Source organism: Prionailurus bengalensis, chromosome E1, assembly GCF_016509475.1.
Source record: "Prionailurus bengalensis isolate Pbe53 chromosome E1, Fcat_Pben_1.1_paternal_pri, whole genome shotgun sequence".
NCBI classification, from domain to species: Eukaryota; Metazoa; Chordata; class Mammalia; order Carnivora; family Felidae; genus Prionailurus; species Prionailurus bengalensis.
In genome coordinates this window covers 47,947,634-47,968,004 of record NC_057347.1, presented here as the reverse complement: position 1 = coordinate 47,968,004, position 20,371 = coordinate 47,947,634, and the positions used below count along the sequence as shown (strand labels likewise).

Below are 20,371 nucleotides of genomic sequence, written 5' to 3'. Positions count from 1 at the left end.
TCCATTACCGTTGGGTAGCATAAGCATATCACGTAGAGGCTTAGAGGAAAGGGATTTTGTGCTTAGGAAATAATATGAAGATTTACTTTGTGATTTTAAGCTGCATGATAGCTTCATATTTTAAGAGCTCTCATTTGGTTATGTAAGCAGGCATGCCCCAGAGTTTTGGAAAATGGGGCTCTGGCTCCTTCTCACCAGCCAGCCTGTGCTCATTTGAGCAAAGGCTTAAGTACCTAGGGTCCAGCTCCAGGACCAACCATGGGGTGGGAGAAAATTGCCATGATGTGTGTCCACTTCCTGTCTGCCAAGGTCAGGCAAACACGTATCAAATGCATACCGTGTGACAGGTACTGCCTTATCCCTGACTTGCCTCGATTCCCCCTCGCTCCATACAGCATGGTGAGATTGAACACCTTCAGGATTCTAAATAAAAATAAAAACAGCTCCTCATTTTTAGCCGGGGGAAACTTTTCCCCTCTCTACATAAACCTGATAAGTACTCTGGCGTTACTGAGCCAGTCTGTTCCTCGTTCTTCAGCTACCCCAGCAAGACTTCTCAAATGTTTGCATTATATTATCTTACCTTACAAAATGTGCATTACCCGGTTTAGTCTGGAACTTGAAACCAAAGTCAAGGCCCACCGTTCATCATTTTGGAATCTCTGGCCCTTGCTCAGCTTTCTGGGCTGGCCTTTCTCAGACCAGTGCTGTGTGCAGCCAGGGTATGGGAATATAGGCTCTTCGTCCCTGCCCTCTTGGAGTGGGGGGGTGAGGTGGGAGGAGGGGGGTAACTGGGCTTTCTGTTCCTGCTTCTGGGCACATTGTTTCTACTTTGAAGATTATCCATTCTGAATCTTGAGTATTTGAACAGGCCTTGCGGGGTCCTTATGGTTCAGATGGCTCCCACGTGACCCTTCACCTCCTGTTGGGTGAACCCACGCATTTCTAGGTATGACTTTCACGTAAGGTAGGCTAGGAAGAAGTAATTTGGGAGACAGCTGGGGCTCTTTGCTACCCCTGCAGATTACACCATGTAGCGAGGGCCTGGAACTTCTTGGGGTAAAATTTGATAGGCTTTTTGAGGCACAAAACAGAAATAATTGTGGGTTGAGATTGATAAGTGCATTGAAAGGTACATGGGGATTGAAAGGACAGATTAAAAAAAAAAATTCAAATGGATTTGATAAATACAGGTTTTCCAAAGTGTTCACCTGATGTAGAGATGGTTTAAAAAAAAAAAAAAAAACCAAACCCACAACGATTAAGTAGGGAATCCGGATGCTCATTTTCCTTTCAAAACACCATATCCATAATAAACCATGATGAGGAAATAATGCTCCTGTGACCCTTTTCCCTTCGTAATTTATCTTGCTAATTCCAGTGAGCGAGCGATGACTTTGTGCCTGGGGAGAGCCAGCAGATGAGATTAATTTGTGCCATCACAGCCTTGCTTTATTATCTACCCTTGGAGAGGGTTGGGGAGATGCTTTTAGCAGAAACACTGTGAAAAAGCTTCTCTGAGGGTTTGGAGGAGCTAAGTGCTGCCTTTGACAGTGTCTTGGCACTGCTGGGGCAGCCTGGGAACTCGTTGTCACTTCTCTGTCCCCTCCTGCCATCCTGGTGGGCAGGTGCAGTGGCCTGGCAGGCAGCCAAGGAGAAGCCTTTGCTCGGGCATCTCTGCTTCTAAATTAATTTTTATTAAGTTTATTTTGAGAGAGTGTGCGTGTGTGAGAGAGAGCAAAGGAGATGCGGGTGGGGGAATCCCAAGCAGGCTCCACACTGTCAGCGTGGAGCCCGATGTGGGACTCAAACTCTCAAAATGTGACATCATGATCTGAGCTAAAATCAAGAGCCAGGCTTTTGACCGATCGAGCCACCCAGGTGCCCTGGCATTTCTGCTTCTAAGAGGATGCTCTTCAAGACCTCCTTGTCCCCTTCCTATGGATGGTCCTTTCCTACCGCCACCTCTGCTTACTTATGTCTGGCCTACCTCCCCCCCCCCCCCCGCCTTTTTTAATTGTTATTTTTAATAAGGACTTTGATAGTGACATTGTATAACAACCATCTTAAAACTATTTTAAAAGAAAACAGCCCTCCCTTATCCACTGCTGTGACAGGGCGTACCCACATCTTCCTCCTCTAGGTTATTTTATTTTTATTTTTAAGTAGGCTTCATACCCAGTGCAGGGCTCAAACTCATGACCCTGAGATCAAGAGTTGGTTGCCTAACCAATGGAGCCATCCAGATGCCCCTTGGTTACCTTATAGATATAAAATACGCACATACATATACACATATGTAATACATATACTTGAAATGTGTGTGTCATCCTTGCACTCCTTTTTTCTGCCACCCATGTATAAAAATCTTGGCATCACCTCCTCTGTCGTTGTGCTCCTGTCAACAGCTAGAACACAGTGGAAGGAAAGGGGAGACCATAGTTCCTGTTGTGTAAAATGTACATGGTGACCCATGTTAAATAGTGTTGAGGATTCAGTTACATGTTGCATGTGCAAGGACCCATCAAAGTGACACCTAACAGGATGCTCAGTAGTGTCTGGGGTTGGTTGGCAAGTCTGGTTGGTTCTTCTGCAGTTTCTCTGGCATCTATTACTTCTATTTCTCAGCAGATTGAAGGATGACAGTTACTTCATCCTTAGATTATATAAGAGGCTTCTAATTGGGCCTATTGGCCCAAATCTGATCCCTTAAATTCTTCCTATTGGCCACCATTTGCCCTCCTAAAGCACTGTTTCTGTCCGTGTTACTGTTGTTCAAACCTTTTGGTGGCTACCAAAGCTTATCAAAAACATTCTGAATGTCTTAATGGCCACTCGAGGCCCTCTATTACTTTCTTAATACTGGGCTTGGTACTTGTTCTCCCCTTAGGATCTCCGCTGTCTGCAAACCTGCCATTTTCTCCCTCTCACGGAAACAACTGACCCTCTTCGGCTGGCTTTGTCTATGGCCACGTGTGCAGGGAATTGTGGTATCTTTGGGGGAAGAAAAAAAAGAGCCCAGAATCTGGGGAGCTCTAGCCTTCCTTCTGCAGCAAAGACTTAGGGCTTACCCGGTATTTCTGAGGGTATACTTTTTAGCATGTTGTTCAGCAACGAACAGTGGAGTACTAGACTTGAAGCTTTGGAGGAAAGACTACCTAAGTCATTTACTTATTTTGTATCCTACCATGTTATGCTATCCATAAAAATCTCTTAGGGAGGGGCGCCTGGGTGGCGCAGTTGGTTAAGCGTCCGACTTCAGCCAGGTCACGATCTCGCGGTCCGGGAGTTCGAGCCCCGCGTCAGGCTCTGGGCTGATGGCTCAGAGCCTGGAGCCTGTTTCCGATTCTGTGTCTCCCTCTCTCTCTGCCCCTCCCCCGTTCATGCTCTGTCTCTCTCTGTCCCAAAAATAAATAAACGTTGAAAAAAAAAATTTTAAAAATCTCTTAGGGAATTATTTCTGTAACAATTCTTTGATCCGTCCTCAGTATTTAGCAAAACCACGTTGAACTTGGAAAACATTTGCTGTGTAGTAGATTTGTGGGGACTCCCCAGAACTCCAAGGGGCATCTGTGTGAAGGTGTTGGCCTTCCCCCCCCCCACACCCCCTCTTCATTTCAAAGGGTTGTTTTCTGTAGATTGAGTTTGTGGTCTTGAGTTCAGAATTCTGAGGAAGTTCTACAACCCACAGATGGAGATACTGTATATATGATCTGCTATTACCTTTTTAAATTTTACCCACAGGGTGTCATGTGTTTAGGCACTTATATGCATGCATTGTGTATTAGTATAGGACAGTGCAAAGTACCTGAGACTGATTCATGGTTTATACCTTGGGAAATTGTCTTAGAATCTCTGGCCCTCTCCTTCTCCCTCTCTCTCAACTTTAGAAAATAGAAACTAGGCTTAAGGTCTCGTTAAGCCCTGAATCCTGGCATTTTCTGGTTCTTCTATATATAAGTCTGATGGATACCAAATATTGCTGAGTCCTGAAAAAAAAGCCTTCCGATTGCTGTTTAAGATTCTGTCTGTTGTGAAATGAAATTGACTTCTAACAGCATGTAGCCCTGTTTGGAAACCAAAGTTTGTCTGTTTAATTACTAAGCTTAGTTTTCTTTTCTTTCCACCAGTTTGCTGTTTTGTGGTTCACAAGAGGTGCCATGAATTTGTCACTTTTTCTTGTCCTGGTGCGGATAAGGGACCGGACACTGACGTAAGTAGACTGAAAACTGTCATTTGACGTTAATGCAGATCTTTGACTTCAACCTCTTCTTTTAATGCCCGTGCAACTGTTGCTTTGGCACACGTTCTTAATGGGAAGACTTGTCAATGGGTCCTGTACAACTTGGGCTCCTACCAGTGAACAGATACAAAGCCCTTTTGAGCCCTGGCAGGGTCGAAGGAGAGTTTGTTAGCTTGTATTCTTCCACTCTGGGCGACCACGTGGACCAACTCCACCAAGTTAATAGTAAGAGCTTTCACTAACACAGTGTGCTGCTTTTCTGAAGACGTTGACAAATGTTACAACGTAAACACGAATCCCCTTTCACGGTTCACCCTAACGGTTTATTGACTAAAAGGGCCATCTTTGCTTTTAGCCGATGTGACATCTTCTTTCTAGTTTGCTTCCTGAGATCCTTGCTGCCTTTTCATTATGTGTTATAAGTGCTGCTGTCGATTTAAATAATTTAGCATCTGCTCCACTGAACAACCGATCTCTGAAGCTGCCCATGTGTGAACACACAATTTTATTTGTGCCCTAATTCTGCTGCCTCTAGTGAGCATCTCTCTTGCTTACATCTCTTGTTTACTGAAAAATGGGATCATCAGAGGAGAGTGGGAGCCAGGAGGCATGGGAAACACCAGTATCTAAAATATATTGAGTGGAAAATTGGGCTGTTACATGGAAAATATTTCAGCAACAAAAAATTGCAGGGGAGGCCTGGAAGAGGAGACCTATTATTCCTACCTTTGGCTCTTCTTCCTATCAGGAAACACAGATCTCAAAACAGCTTTGTCAGTGCAGGCAGGGCTGAATTCTTCCCTTTTCTGAAGAGGGTGTACTCATGGTAAGCTCTGGGGTTCCGATCTGCCTTATTTGGGCACAGGGATCAAAGGAACTTCCATTGCGTTTCTGCTAAGATGCCAGAGGAAGCTGCACCGAGCAGGAGCCCTAGGCTCTGAGCTGCTACTGGTCTGCAGAGGCTCTGCATGTGGGAGCCAGAGAGCCTCAGAGATAACCCTGTTTTATATCTTTATAGACTGGAAAGCCCACATCCTACATACAAAAAAACTAGTGTGCTCCACCCCACCCTTTCACTTTTTCTTTCTTTCTGGAGTATTGCCTCCATTCGGGACACATGGAGAGGAAGAGTACCAGCTTTCCTGAAAGTTGCCCTCAAGCATCCCATGGTATTTCTTTGGCCTCCTTGCTCATTATTCTCAGTCCATCCTTCTTTTCTCCCATTTTGGCTCCAGCAAGAATGGTTGTGTGTGTGTGTGTGTGTGTGTGTCCGTCCATCCGTCCTGCCCACAGAGGAATAGTTTTTGTCTGACTCCTTCCCTTCTTCATTCCCTTCACTCTGCCCCTCCTTCCACTTCTTCATTCTTTTGGTTTAAGTACTCTTAATAAGGGTAGAGGCTGTCGTCTGAGTGTGTTACCTGAGGGATCTCCTCTAGGTGGTCAGAGGCTTCCCCGAGGAAATGGCATTTAAACCGACCTGCAGGAGCAAGTGGAGATCATCAGACACCAGGGAACCTGTGTGCATGCACGTTGGGGCATAAAGGAGCCCCGTGGAAGACTACCTCAGACAAAGGGAAAAGCAAGTGAGGAAGCCCTGGAGCGTTCAGTGTATACGAGAAGAAGAGCGAGCTGGTCGTCAGATGTGTAGTTAAGGATTTTGAACGCGATGTTAGGACTGGTAGGGATCCAGAGGAAGGGTTTAAACTGGGACTGGTGTGATTCTGTTTGCATGTCCCAAAGGTTTCTTTGCTTTCCTTATAGGAAATATCGACAGTGGAAATGGGTTTGATGTACGGGTGAGGATGGGGAAGTATGAAAGCTTGAAGAGTAGCACGGATGGCAAGGTGAAAGGTCGGGGTAGGTGGAGACAGTGAGGCTGGACAGGGTAAACTCACCGTGTATTTAGGAGCTGGGCCACAGCTCTTGGCCGCTGGAGGATTGGGGAGGTGGAAATGGAGAGACTGACTCTCTGGCCTCTTGGCCAAACCTATGGATGGAGGCTATCGAGGCTGTGGAGGGGAGAATGTGTTCAGAAGTATGGGACAGGGCTGATCACGGGCTTCTCTTTGGACAAGTTCGGTTTGGGAAGTCTGACGTGGAGAACACAGTTATCTGTGAATGTAGGTGTGGAGTTGGGAAGCAGGGTGTGTTTAGAAGATAAAGATTCCTCTGTTTGGTTGTTATAAGCTTTGGGTGTGCAACATCTTGCTGAGAGACGGAGGTAAAGAATAAGGAGAAGATAGATGAGGGCCCAGAAAAGAGCCCTGAGGAGGCTCCAGTGGATTGGATGGGAGAGGAAGGGGGCTGGGAAGGTCCTACAGGCGCTGTAGGTCAGCTCCCTGATTACGTCTGATTTTATGGGTTCTGTAAGCTTTTGGTATTATACATAGATATGTCATATACGTGCAAGTTTGCACAGGACTGTCCTGTTTACACGAGGAAGCCTTGGTTTATGCGTGCTACAGCTTAATGTCCATTAGTTACTTTTAGCAGCCCCTTTCATGCCCAAAATTCTTACCCTGTTTTGATGATCATTATGTTCCCCCTGCCCCGTCCCTTAGTCCTTGAATCCCCAGCCAGGCAGAAAGCCTTAGTGATGGTCCGCTGGTTGTGAAATACAGTGGGAGGGACGCTTGTGATCTGATGCGTTAGTCTGAGTTCTGTCCCTACTCTGTGTTGTGTTACCCACTGTGCATGCTCAGCCTCACATTTTAATATCCGATCTGTGAAAGTGAAGATAAGAGATGTTTCTTTTTTTTTTTTTTTTTTTTTTTTTAAATATATGAGAGGAAAGAAGTACAGCCTGTGCATTCTCCTCCCAGGAGAAAATTTGCCTTTTGGTTGTTGGCCCTGAGAGGCCAATCAGGAGGGCTTTGTACAGCCAGGACACAGGACCCTGTGTGCAGGGCAGTGTTTATTGTCCAAATTCGCAAGATGCCCAAATTGGAACTGCACCAAGGAGGTAGCTGGAAAAGCATGAAGGTGTCAGGACAGAGCTGAGATGAGAAAGGAGGTTTTTCTTATTTTATCTTTCAGAATGTTTTGAAAGTGCTAGAACTCTAGAGCTGGAAGGGGGGTGGTAAAGACTTGTTTAGGTTAACCTTAGTTTATAGATGGGGAGACTGAAGCATATAGAAGAAAGGCGTAAATGATCTGGAGGCTTTGTGACATGTTGCCCCTGGGTGTCCGGCGGGCTAGTGGTTGATGCAACAGCCGTGTAGAGGAAAGGGGGGGTGGGGCAGGGCGTGGCCTGGAGAAGTTGCTAGCTCGTGCTTTGGTGTTAATCGTTCAAAGTTCTCACATGTTTAGCAAAGTGCTAAAGGGCATGAAAAGAGTTAAAGGAATGGAGGGATCAAGAAACACAAAATGCAGGCTACAAGAAAAAAGGATTTAAAAGTTGCCTAGACTAAGATCTGTGTTGTCCATGACGAAGGCTCAAGATTCATACAGTTCATGTGCTGCTGGCTGATGCCAGCTCCGAGGACGTCAGGGCACTCCCCCACAGGGACAAAGATGACAGACCCTGTGAAGTACACCAGCACTGTCCCTGGTCTTTCCATCCTCAAGATAGACCCCTGAAAAATGAAAGAGCAGTGCCCAGATCCCAGTAACCAGATGGTAATCAACATTCTTGGGAACACAGATCATCTTCAAGCCTCAAGGAGCAGGCTCGTCGAAAGGATGCAGAAGTTACAGGGAAACTCGTGGAGAAGAGGGTATCTGGGTTCTGTGTGAGGAGCCCCCGCCAAACATGTCAGGCCGTTCTCAGCCCTCCCCCACCTCTGGATGGGCAATGTTGTGTTGCCAGACATTCCCTGCCAACATGTCTGGAGATAAAAGCCATGTGTTCCTTGGAAATGCAAGCTGGCGCAGCCACTCCGGAAAACAGTATGGAGGTTCATCAAAAAACTAAAAATAGAACTACCCTACCACCCAGCAATTGCACTACTAGGCATTTATCCACAGGATACAGGTATGCTGCTTCGGAGGGGCACGTGCACCCCCATGTTTATAGCAGCACTGTTGACAATAGCCAAAGTATGGAAAGAGCCCAAATGTCCATCAATGGATGAATGGATAAAGAAGATGTGGTGTATATATATACAATGGAGTATTACTCGACAGTCAAAAAGAATGAAATCTTGCCATTTGCAACTACATGGATGGAACTGGAGGGTGGTATTATGCTAAGTGAAATTAGAGAAAGACAAGAACCATGACTTCACTCATATGAGGAATTTAAGAGACAAAACAGATGAACATAAGGGAAGGGAAACAATAAAATGGGACAAAACACTCCTAAATATGGAAAATAAACAGTTACTGGAGGGGGAGGGGAGGGAGTTGTGGAAGGGGGGATGGGCTAAAGGGGTAAGGGGCATTAAGGAATCTACTCCTGAAATCATTCTCACTATATGCAAATTCGGATGTAAATTTTAAAAAATTAAAAAAATGGAGTAGCTAGGGAAGAGGCTTTCCAATACTTTTGGTGGCAACCAAAGTAAGAAATGTTTTACATCTGCACACATACACACGCAATCACACATATGTACATAATTGAAATAAAACTTTCATTAAGCAAAAAAAAAACCCCACAAACACGTGTTCCTGAGATTGAAGGGCAACCTGCTGTGCACCGAGGAAGGGGGAGAGAAGGCAAGACTGGGCATTGGAAAGGCACCTGGGGTTGGTACGGCATCTGTGCTCCCAGGTGTGTGGCCTCAGAAGACAGCCTGAAGCTCTGCCCAGCACACCTGTCCCCATCCGAGATTGTGTAAGACCACAAAGAAGCAACATGAAAATGGCCCATGTGGAGAAACAACTGACTTCTCTTTCATCACCTCCCTCTCGACCTCCCCAGTTAAGATATGAACTGGGACACAGACACGGACAAGGACAGGAAGGACTGTTACCTTGCTGGTTTTTTGGGGTAGGGGTGGGGAGTGTGATTTTGGGCAGTGCTTTGGTTTCTTCAGCTGCCACTTGTCCCCTGAGCCGACATTTTCTTACTGGCTCTGGTCACGATGGGGTAGATTCTAGAGAGCTGACTCCTTCCTCAGACTTTCTTTCATGATTTTTTTTAATGTTTTTTTTTTTTTTAATGTTTACTTATTTTTGAGACAGAGACAGGGCATGAATGGGGGAGGGTCAGAGAGAGGGAGATGAAGAATCTGAAACAGGCTCCAGGCTCTGAGCTGTCAGCCCAGAGCCCGACGTGGGGCTTGAACTCACTGACCCCGCGAGATCATGACCTGAGCTGAAGTCGGCCGCTTAACCGACTGAGCCACCCAGGCGCCCCTTTAATGTTATTTCTGAAACAGAGCATAAGCAGGGGAGAGGCAGAGGGCAAGGGAGACACAGAATCTGAAGCAGGTTCCAGGCCCTGAGCTGTCAGCACAGAGCCTGATGCGGGGCTCGAGCTCACAGACCGTGAGATCATGACCTGAGCTGAAGTCGGACGCCTAACTGACTGAGCCACCCAGGAGCCCTTTTCCTTCATTTAGAACTTCAGCTCACCAGCTGCCTTGCCTGGAACTCCTCCCACTTCTTACAACAATCTCCACCCAGATTCTGTCCATGAAGCCTGCCCTGCTAGAGGGGAGCAGGGTATTTGGGTCTTTTGTATGTACGTGTGTGTATGTGTTTATTAGCACATACAGTCCTTTTTCTCATACCTCATGTTTCCTGTGGATGCCTTCAGGGAGAGAGAGAACGGTGAGGCAGACCGTTCAGATATCCCTACCAATCTCAGTCCTACCCTGAAAACCGTAGAGAGAGAGAGACACAACCCTTTTAACATGTAAAGTTGTAGGCAGACAGAAGTCTTTATGTGATGTGTATAAACCCACACAAATGTTAGACAACTCTTTTAAACGCAACCTTTGGAATATTTGCTCTGTGGGCCGGATCTGTGAGCATTTGAGGAAGAGGGGAAGGGATTGACCTGTTCAAAGGCTTAAAGCCCACCTCGGGGCGATTCTGCTTCCCTTGAATTTGTGTTTGTTTCTGCCTCGCGCCTTTTCACCAGTGCCCCTGCCTTTCTGGGGAGAAACCATACGTGCAGTCTCACACTTTTTAGAGCTGAGCCGTACAATTAGACAGCATTCAGGTGATTTAAAAATCACTTCATGGGTCATTAGTGTACTTCACCTGGGAGACCACCAGCCTCTGTGCAGGCAGCATCGGGAGTTAGCTGGTGCCTGCCAGAATGTTCGGAAGGGCATAGATGAATTTGTTAAGAGGTGTGTGTGGGGGGTGGGCAGGGGGCTGCTTCTGTTTCGGGTACATCTTTAAGCCGGCAAAGATAGTAAAACTGAGCCATTGGAGGAAGCTTGAGAACATAGACTATAAATGCTTGGAGCTGAAGTTGGAAGCGATTGTGCACAGGGCTACAAGCGGATAGTGGTACCTGGTGTGGAGCTGGACTCTGCAGGGGGCTGTATGTCCAGCACACGAAATTTCTCTTTCACTTACGACGGACTTGAGAATTCTCTTGTTCTGGAGTTCTTTCCGGTGTCTTAGAAACCGAGCCCATGAAAAAGGCTGCTGAGTCGTTTAAAATTCAACACTTCAGAGCTTCATTTATAACAAAACTCAAAACATTTAAAATAAACCTAGAAATTTAATTAGCAAATCTTCTATTTTCTCAAAGTGTGCTTTTACATTTAATATGGAAATAAGACAGTTTTGTGAGCAAACCCAGCTATACTCGAAACACTTCGCTATTCCTGAACCGACAAAGGGAGATTTGTAAAAGGTGCAGGTGCTAGAAAGTTGTGTTGAAAATGCAGCTGAGTGAGGTCAAAAGAGCTCTGGAGTGGGAATTGGGAGTCCTGCCCTGCCAAGTCACTGAAAATCCTTCTAGACCTTGGCTTGCTTATGTATGCATATGGAGGTTGAACTTGGTGGTCTTGAAAGCTGTTTGCAGCCTTCAGTGGCATTCCATCACTAAGTACTGATCGAGAGCTTGGTGCCCTGTTGATAGGGAGCCAAAGACGGTTCTTGCCCTCCTGGTGGGTCCTCCCTAATCAGAAGGATGAGCTGAGTGTGCAAACAGTTATACGATATGATTGCATATGGTAGCTGCCATGCCATAGACGGGGAAGAAATAAAATGCTACGAAGTGGCGGGGTTGGGGGGGATGTTGCTGGAGAGCATGCATGCACAAGCACCTTACTTTCAGAGTTCTCTTACAGACCAGTAGGACCAGTGTTTTCATGTTTGGCTGGTTTAACGGAGTTCTGTCTCTGGCCAAATGGTGCTGTCCAGTGGGGCAGAAACTCAGGTGGCACGCATTTGCCGGAGGACCTGTAGGAAGAACGCACGCTAGGGAGACGCGCGGTGTTGTCTTTGTCCTCGCGGGATCCCCTTTAGATCCAGCCTCCGAGGAAGCCTTGGTGGGGTCCTGAAGCCACCCCGTGCACTCGCCCACAGGTGCCATTCTTCACGTGCCATGATGCCACCGGAAGCCTTAAAAAGAAGTTCTTTCAGGGAAACAAACCCAACACAAAACTCCCGTGCTAATTCTGCTCTTCAGTGGGTGGATTATTTTATGTACCAGATTCACAGTAACAGAAGTATTTCCTACAAGGGAAGGGACTCCTGCTACTTTTGCGCCAAATTAATTTAGCTGGGAGTTAAAAATAGCCTCAAAGACTAGCATCCGCCGTTCGGATGTACTCAAGGAGACAGCTGGTTGGTGGCACATCCATTGTCTTTAGCTACCAAGTTTTGGCCCGTGAGGAGAGGAGAAATGAGTGCCTATTTCATCCGTGCACCAGAATGCCTGTTGTCAAGAGAGTCGCCCTGGGGGCTTCTCCGTTTAATCCAAAGAACCTTTGGATTTGCCACTGCTCAAACATCTTGGGGACTGCTCTCTTGGAACGGCATGTAAGGCCAGTAGCACATTCTTTGCAAAATCTCCACTCTTGGCAAACTGTCAGCCTTGGAGTGTGGCAAGGTTGTTTGGGGAAGTGACCCAGTTCAGTGCAGCTAGATCTGTACAAGGGGCAGTGGACGGTACAGGTGGATGGTACGGTTTGGGGTCCAAAAGGTTAGTCGATAAGGTTAAGAGAGTATTTTCTTGGTAGAGTTGTAAATGGTTTCTGACATCAGGTTGGAAGGAGACTTGTGTGTGTAGTATGTAGGGATCCTCGTGCAGCCTCTCCGTGGCACTTCCACGTTGGTTTAAAAAAAAGCTGCTGTACTGCTGAATGGTCTTGCTTGTATAGTGAATTCTTCATGGAGAGATCCTGTGTCTTTTCTCTTTGACAAACCAGAGCTCAGTGCAGAGCCTGACACAGAACGGGCACCCAGATTTGTTGAACCAGAGCGACTCAGTGGAAGAAGGTCTAATTTGACCACCAGTCGATTGTATGTATCCGGGGTTGAATTACTTCGTTTTAGCTATACGTGGGACTGTTTATGGATCTCCCCACTCCTAGGAGAGTTTTAAGTTTATGGTGAGAGGGAGAGAACCACTGGGGGAGGGGCAGAGAAAGAGAGGGGAACAAAATATCTGAAGCAAGTTCTGCACTGACAGCAAAGAGCCCACTGAGGGGCTTGAACTCATGGGCCATGAGATCATGACCTGAGCCACCCAGGGACCCCCCTCTAGGAATGCATACTTGATTAGTATTGTGGCACCTTAGAAGGGGGATGGGAGAAACATACTTGGACTTTGCTACTTTTCACAGACCATCTCAAATCACTGTCCCACCTATTGGGAGCTTACAAAGTGGTGGACCTAGGCCGTAGCTTTTGACTGGCTAGGGTAAAAATCGATAGGATGGCTTCCTTACTGATTTCTCTTTACCTGTGCAAGTGACTTAGTAACATCAGGCGGTTCACGGTTTACAAACAACCGAATTTCCCTATCCCTGAGAACTGTTGCTGACAATGATGTCTACGGAACCTACTACTAGGGCTGAAATCACTGGAAGCCCAGAGCTAGAAATTCTACCAGGTATGGCATCTTCATGGTTTTACCTGATGTGTATTTTTAGCATCTCTTCTATCTGGTGCTTTTTTTTTTTTTTTTTTGTATTTGCTGTATGTCATCATTAAATGTTTTCTGGGCATTTTTTATTGCCAGGAACTGGGGGGGGGGGTGTAAAGATTAATAGGTCTAGTCCTTATGTTCAAATAGTTTATCCTTAGTGGGATGTCATAAATGCAAGTAAGCATTATTAAGATAATTGAATGGATAACATACACAAATACACCTGGCATATATTTTTTTTAAAATTTTTTTTCAACGTTTATTTATTTTTGGGACAGAGACAGAGCATGAACGGGGGAGGGGCAGAGAGAGGGAGACACAGAATCGGAAACAGGCTCCAGGCTCTGAGCCATCAGCCCAGAGCCTGACGCGGGGCTCGAACTCCCGGACCGCGAGATCGTGACCTGGCTGAAGTCGGACGCTTAACCGACTGCGCCACCCAGGCGCCCCACACCTGGCATATATTAATCCCATTGTGTAAATGTGAAAGTCAAGGCTCAGGGTTGGTTCAAGGACTTGCTGGAATCTGGTAGTAAATACTGTGTTAAGCTTTGGACCAAGTCTCTGCTTCCTAACCATTTCTCTTCCCTCAATACCAAGTGGGTTGATCACCAAAGCCACTTAAGGGGCAGATTTTCTGCCACTGAAAATTCTCTATTTTTGTGACTAGAATCTGGCGTCAGTGTGACTCAAGCTTAAAATGGTAAGAGAAATTGGGAGTTGCACAGATATTAACAGTAGAAGCTTTCATAAGTGAGACTGACAAGGTGAACTAACTAGTGAAGACAGAACCTGTAGGAAGGAGGCTCTGTGAGAGCCTAGGACAGTTTGGTGACTTAGTTTGGGTTCTTCAGAAGGTGGAACGTAGTACTTTCCAGGACCCTGGGTTTCTGGAAGGATTTAAGTGGCTTTACCCTAAGCTGTAAGCCAGCCTAGAGAGCTTTTTGGCTTATGCCTGAAGCTTGTTCCTGGGTTTTAGTGAGTCACTTTTTTTTTCTTTCTTTTCTTTCCACAAGCTGAAGTAGGAGTCCCATTCAGTTAGCCGGTACCTTCCTCACCTTGGCTGTTTTCTGCTTAATGAATTTCCAGCAGAAGATTCCATCTACGGACAAAAAGAGAAGTGCATTTCCTCAGGGCTAGGAGAAGGAAAGAGATTTGTAGAGGATTTTCTGGCTAGCCATTATCACTGGTACATCCATTTATTAACGGATCAAGGGTCAAAAACAATGGCCATCAAACGAGCCCATTTACTAGGAATTCTGCCTATGCCTTTGATAGTGGTTAAGACCGATAAAGCAAGTGGGGAGGTACCTCCTCTGGCAGCTTTTTCTATTATGTTGTACCAGAAGCTATGAGCAGGAAATCATGGCGGCTGGTGCTGGCAGGAGATGAGATGGATGGTGTGGGAAGATCAGTTCTGATCATGGTTCAGTCAACATTTCTACTTTTGTAATCTAATCTCCCCAAACATATTTGGGTTTATACCAAGGGGGAAAAGCTAGGTTCTAAGAGGAATGTCCTTGTCCGGATAAGTGTCACATGACCATCAGGCATTAAATAGTCCTGATCGCATTCCCCAGGTAACTCCCCTGATGTGGAAAGAATGCTCAGGTTCTTTATGTTGAGGATGTCACACTCAAAATGTACAACACTGTCCTTATTTTGTCACTGCCTGTTCTCCCTGCATATCCTCCCCTACTCGGGCCACTGCCTCTTCGTGCCACTCTGTGCTGGAATAACACCAGACAGTCGTCTGTGCACAGCCTCCCCAGCCAGAAGCCTTGGGATCGTCTGGGTTGTTTCCATCTCTGTAGTCTCTCAGATCTAAGTGGTCTCCAAGTCCTGTGGACTCTGACTCTCCCCTCCGTATTCCTTGCTGTCATCTTCAGGAAAGCCTCATCGTGTTCTATGAATTGGTCTTACGGGCTCTGGACTGTTTCTCCTTTAGTCCGTCCTTGGTATTGCCAGCGAGTAGTACTCCAGTCGTTATTTATACATATATATATATACATATATATATATAAATATATATATTTATATTTGTATGTACATATATACATATGTATATTTGTATATATATTTATATTTATACATACATATATATATAAATAAATTGTCATATCAGGGTTGCCATACATATCAATATTTGCCAAAGGTTGCTGCACAGTCACACAAGAGGACTCCCCTGGTTGCTAGCTGGGGTTGTTGGCTGGGGCTGTGGTTCTCCGTGTTGGCCTTTCCAGGAGGATAGGTAGTTCTGTGCCGGTGGTGTTGCAAGAAGGCAAGCTGAAACCTACATATGCTTAAACTTCTGCTGGTACTGTGTTTCCTGATGTCCCATTTGCCAAAGCAAGTCACACGGCTAAGCCCAGAGTCCCTCTGAAGGTAGGTTAGGAATCTCCAGGAAAACAGAACTAATGGTCTGTATGTATATTCATCATACAAGGAGACTTTAAAGAAATTGGCTCGTATAGCTGGCAAGTCCCAAGATCCACAGGGTGCGTGGGCAAGCTGGAGACCCAGGAGAGCCAACAGTGTAGTTCTAGTGCAAAGGCCAGCAGACTGGAGATGAAGGGCCAGGGTTTCTCTTGAGGTCCAAAGGTGGGGAAGAAGCTCATGTACTATTTCGTAGCCATTGGAAAGGAAGAATTCTCTTGCTTGGTGTGCGTGTGTGCGCGTGCACGCGCCCACACGTGCTCAAGAGAATGGGTATGGGGTGGGGGGAAGGGCAGTTGGTGCTTTCCTTCTATTTAGGTTTTCATTAGGGAAGGCAATCTACTTTATTCATCCACCAATTTAAAAGTCAATCTTATCCAAAAACTCTCCCACAGAAACATCATTATTTGACCAAATATCTGGGTACCCTGTGGCCCAGTCAAGTCGACACACAGACTTAGCCATCACAGGGGGAACACACAGTGTAGGTCCTGGGAGGCATGGGTCGCTCTGCCCATTAATGTAACAGTTTGCCACAGGAAGACTGATTTTGATCCTATTATGTTTTCTTTCTGCTTACATCTTACTCATCTCTGTATCCCTGATACTTAGTATGATTTCTGACTCCTGGTGGGTGATCATTGATATTGAGTGAATAGAAGAAATAATGAAGTCCCTGATCCCGGGATAAAATGAAAATAATTTCCTTGGTCTGTCTGTAAAACATTCCAGAAGATTGTCTCAGAATCCCTATCAGCCATTTCTTAATTTTGAGTCATTGTAATTATCTTTAGAAAGCAAATTTACTTTTGAAAAATATATAGATTTTATTTTTAATATATTGAGGGAGTCTATTAGTAGAAATTTAAGCCTAACCAAATTAAGCAAGATATCAACTGAACCGTGGTCACTAACTCTGTGTGACCAGACTTTTTCTTAATATTTTTCCTGTTAAATGTTGATGGAAAAAATCTATTAAAAGGAAATGCTTGTTTGGTCAACCATATGTTTTCAGTTTACATTCATTGAAGTGATTGCTAACTGCACAGTTAATCTGGAGAGGTTTATAACCGCAGTTCAAGAAGGGAAATGACACAGCCAAGAATGCCACCTTAGGAGGCGGTAGTCAAATTTATTTCCACTTTGGCCACTGCTGTTCTAGATGCCTGTCTGTCCTGTGCCTAACTGTGCCAGCATGGATAATTTATGCATAACTCAGAGGTGGCTATTTGCGCTCATAAGAAATTTATATTGGTAGAAGATTACTGAGTGAAAGACTGGATTTTGAAAAACACAGATTATAAACTTTTACAAGTGAGGGCTTTATTTTTCATGTCCTAAACCATAGTTAAGTACCTTTCAGAAGGAGGGCAATTTGGATGCTTGCTTTCTGCCATCTTGAGTTCCTAGCCTGTCCCTCCCCATCTCACTTTCAAGGCCGGAAGCTTTGTAGAGTTAACATGGGGTAGGAATGTTTAAACATGAGGATTTCATACTTGAAAATGATATTCTCTGTGGAGGAGGGTGATTTTAGGTTTCTAGATACTAAGCTGTATCATGACTCATTTGTTCTTAAACAGGTCGTTCTCCTGTTACTAAAAATTAATCACAAAAGACCAGGGAAGCTTGAAAAAGAGATCACACACAGCAGGTTCTTAAAATTAGAAAGGCAGGTCTGCTCTCTTCTGCATTTGCGAAGTTTGAATGATGCACCAAGATTAAGGTAATTGATTTTAATCACATTTGTCCCATTGCAAATAGGTGAGTTAGAGTAACTTAATGTACAGAGCAAACATGGCAGGGGGGTGGTGGGATGGTAATGGTAAGTTGAAAACTTGAAAATGAATCACATAAGTGAAAGAGACCTTGTGTCACAAGCACTTTTTGTCACTTTGGAGCTGTGGCCTTGGATACGATCATATTCTCACCTAAAGAACTGTTCATCTGGGAGCCAGACCCTGGGAGAGTCCAGCAACATAGCTTCCTGCTTTGCTCCTCATTTCTGTCCTTGTCTCTTGTAGTTTATCCTCTATGCATAGCTAGAGTGAGATTTTGCATGTACCAGGCAAATCTGACCGTTGCATTGCTCAGTCTCGACCCTTGGGTGGCCTCCTTTGACCATTAGGATTGTGATCTAGCTACGGTTAGTCACACTGACTGGAATATGCCAAGCTCATTTGAGCTTTGGGTCTTTTGCACAGGTGGGTTCTTCTGGAATGAGGCTCGCTCATACTGTTCAGGTCTCTACTCAGGTGACCCCTCATTGGAGATGCCTCGTTAGATTACATCCTCCCATTATTTTCTGTTAGTCTGTCTTTGCATACTTCATGGCCCTTATCACCACTTGAAGCCATAAGCATTTACTTGGTTATTTTTTCATCTCTTCTGCCAGCATGAAATACAGTGAAGTGCAGGTACGTTGTCTTTTGTGTCTGCGTAACTCAGAACAGTGCCTAGAGCATGAAATGCTCAATATTTGTTGACTGAATGAATGTTACTCTCACAAGAGAAAAGACAAGCCTTAGAGTTCTGTTGCCTTCTGACGATATCACTAAAAGGAAACAGCCTGGGATCAGGGGAGATTGTTCCTCTTCTGTGATGACACTGCCGTGAGTATAGTAATAAACTGGGCCATGTCACTGAAGCCTGAGGTGTACCATGTGATTGTGTCTTCCAAAGAAACCGTGGTTTTTCATAATCATAATGTTAATATGTGGTCTATAAAATTCAAAATGTATGTGATCAGTCTTATTTAATTAGAATTATCTAATTAACCACCAGAATCTGATAGTCTGCCATTCTAGGTAAGTGGGATAAGTTTTGAATTTCAAACCTTGAGAATAATTTACACCTATAGGATCTTCACATGACAAGTTATGGCCTGGCTGCACATTGGCTTGGGAGTGGTGTCCTTGTTCTTAGATTTCCCTCTGCAGCCGTTGGTTTCTCTTAACATTCTTTAAACAGCAGGGAGTTAAGTAAATTGTGATATATCACTGTGATAGAATACGTGTGGCCATTAAGAATGATGGTGACGGAGGTGGTGGAAAATGTTTCTGTGGTACGCGGTGCTAGGGGCTTACTATAAAGACATTACTGTGATTAGAGTTCTGACAGAACTTGTATATTGGGGCTGGACCTAGAAGTGAACCTAAGAAATTGAAATCATTTGATGATTTGATTTTTAAAAAGTTTTGATGTTTATTTTTGAGAGAGCACCAGTGGGGGGAGGACCAGAGAGGGAGACACAGAATCTGAAGCAGCTTCCAGGCTCTGAGCTGTCAGCACAGAGCCAGATGTGGGGCTCAAACTCCCGAACCATGAGATCCTGACCTGAGCCGAAGTCGGACGCTTAACCGACTAAGCCACTCAGGCACCCTGACGATTTGATTTTTTTTTATTTTTTTTTTTAAGATGATTGGATTTGGGAGACCTATGCTCTGGATTTCATCTGGTTAGAACAATGGAGTTTTCAAAAAGTCATCCTATAATTCTTGAGGAATAAGACAAAGTGCTGTGTTCCTTCAGAACATTATCCACACGGAGCACGCCCACCCATCTGAGAGTTCTTTGTCCGATGGTGTGATGGGAAAGCAGGTTGTTGAAGACGTCTAGACTGCTTCATGCCCAGTGTATCAAGCAGGAGGACCAGAAAACCTGGCCAAGAAACGGCCACAACCAAATAAGGGGCGTCGTTCTCCTCACGTAACAAAATGTGGGGACTAGCATTCTGGGGCTAATGTGGCATCTTCATGATTCGATGAAAGATCAGCCTCATTCTGCCTTTCGGTTCAGCCATCTTACCATGTAGATTTCATCCTCCCCTTTGCTGCCCTCCTTATAAGGTGGCTACTCCATTACCAACCCATCCATGAGAAAAGTGAAGTCAGTCCGGATGCCTATTGAGTTTGCTCCAAGAACTCCCCCAGAAACACAGCCCAGCAACTTCTATTTGCATCATATCGACCAGAACTCTGGCTCTCATAACCACTCCTGCTTAGGAAACACAGGGGGGAGGCCTGGGTGGCTCAGTCGGTGAGGCATCCCACTTTGACTCAGGCCATGATCTCGCAGTTTGGGAGTTCAAGCCCTGTGTCAGGCTCTGTGCTGACAGCTGAGAGCCTGGATCCTGCTTTGGATTCTGTCTCTCTCGCTCTCTCTGCCCCTCCCCCACTCACATGTGTGTGTGCTTGCTTGCTCTCAAAAATATTTGTAAAGTTTTTAAAAAGGGCTTGGAGTTTTTTAAGCTGAGTATGTTTCTAATTTGAACGAAAGCAAAGTAGTTGAGTAGTAGAAAGGAGAATGAATATTGGATAGGCAACTAACCTTGAATTTTATGTCGAGGATGCCTCGCCACTTTTTAGACATAACCACCTTCACGTGTTGTATTTGTGTTCTTTGCTATTGCTATAACTTCATCTCTGTACAGGAAGAATTCTGTTGCATGTCATGAGGGACCTTCAGTTATAATCGGATGTTCTTTCTTGATTGGTCAATAGAAAAAGACAGGAGTGAGGAAGTCTTACGAGTTTTTTCTTTAAACACTTAGTTCTTTGGAGAAGGTACTTTTACTTGTTTGGTAAGGAATATTTTGGTTTTCATAATGAAATGTTGAGCTTGAGTAACTTTTCAGTCACAGTGTTCTTTTATTCTTATTTTCTTGAATTTTAAGTATGCTTCACACCGAATGT

General features: G+C 45.0%; 1 protein-coding gene across 2 annotated transcripts in view; it reads left to right on the top strand.

Moving 5' to 3' along the window:
* The window catches only part of PRKCA (protein kinase C alpha), a 404,614-nt gene that overhangs the window by 154,113 nt on the left and 230,130 nt on the right, over positions 1 to 20,371 (top strand). For both annotated transcript variants that reach the window (XM_043585073.1, XM_043585072.1), the window contains exon 3: positions 4,131 to 4,213. In XM_043585073.1, coding sequence (XP_043441008.1) covers positions 4,131 to 4,213 — 83 coding nt within the window. The remainder of the gene's footprint in view (positions 1 to 4,130; positions 4,214 to 20,371) is intronic.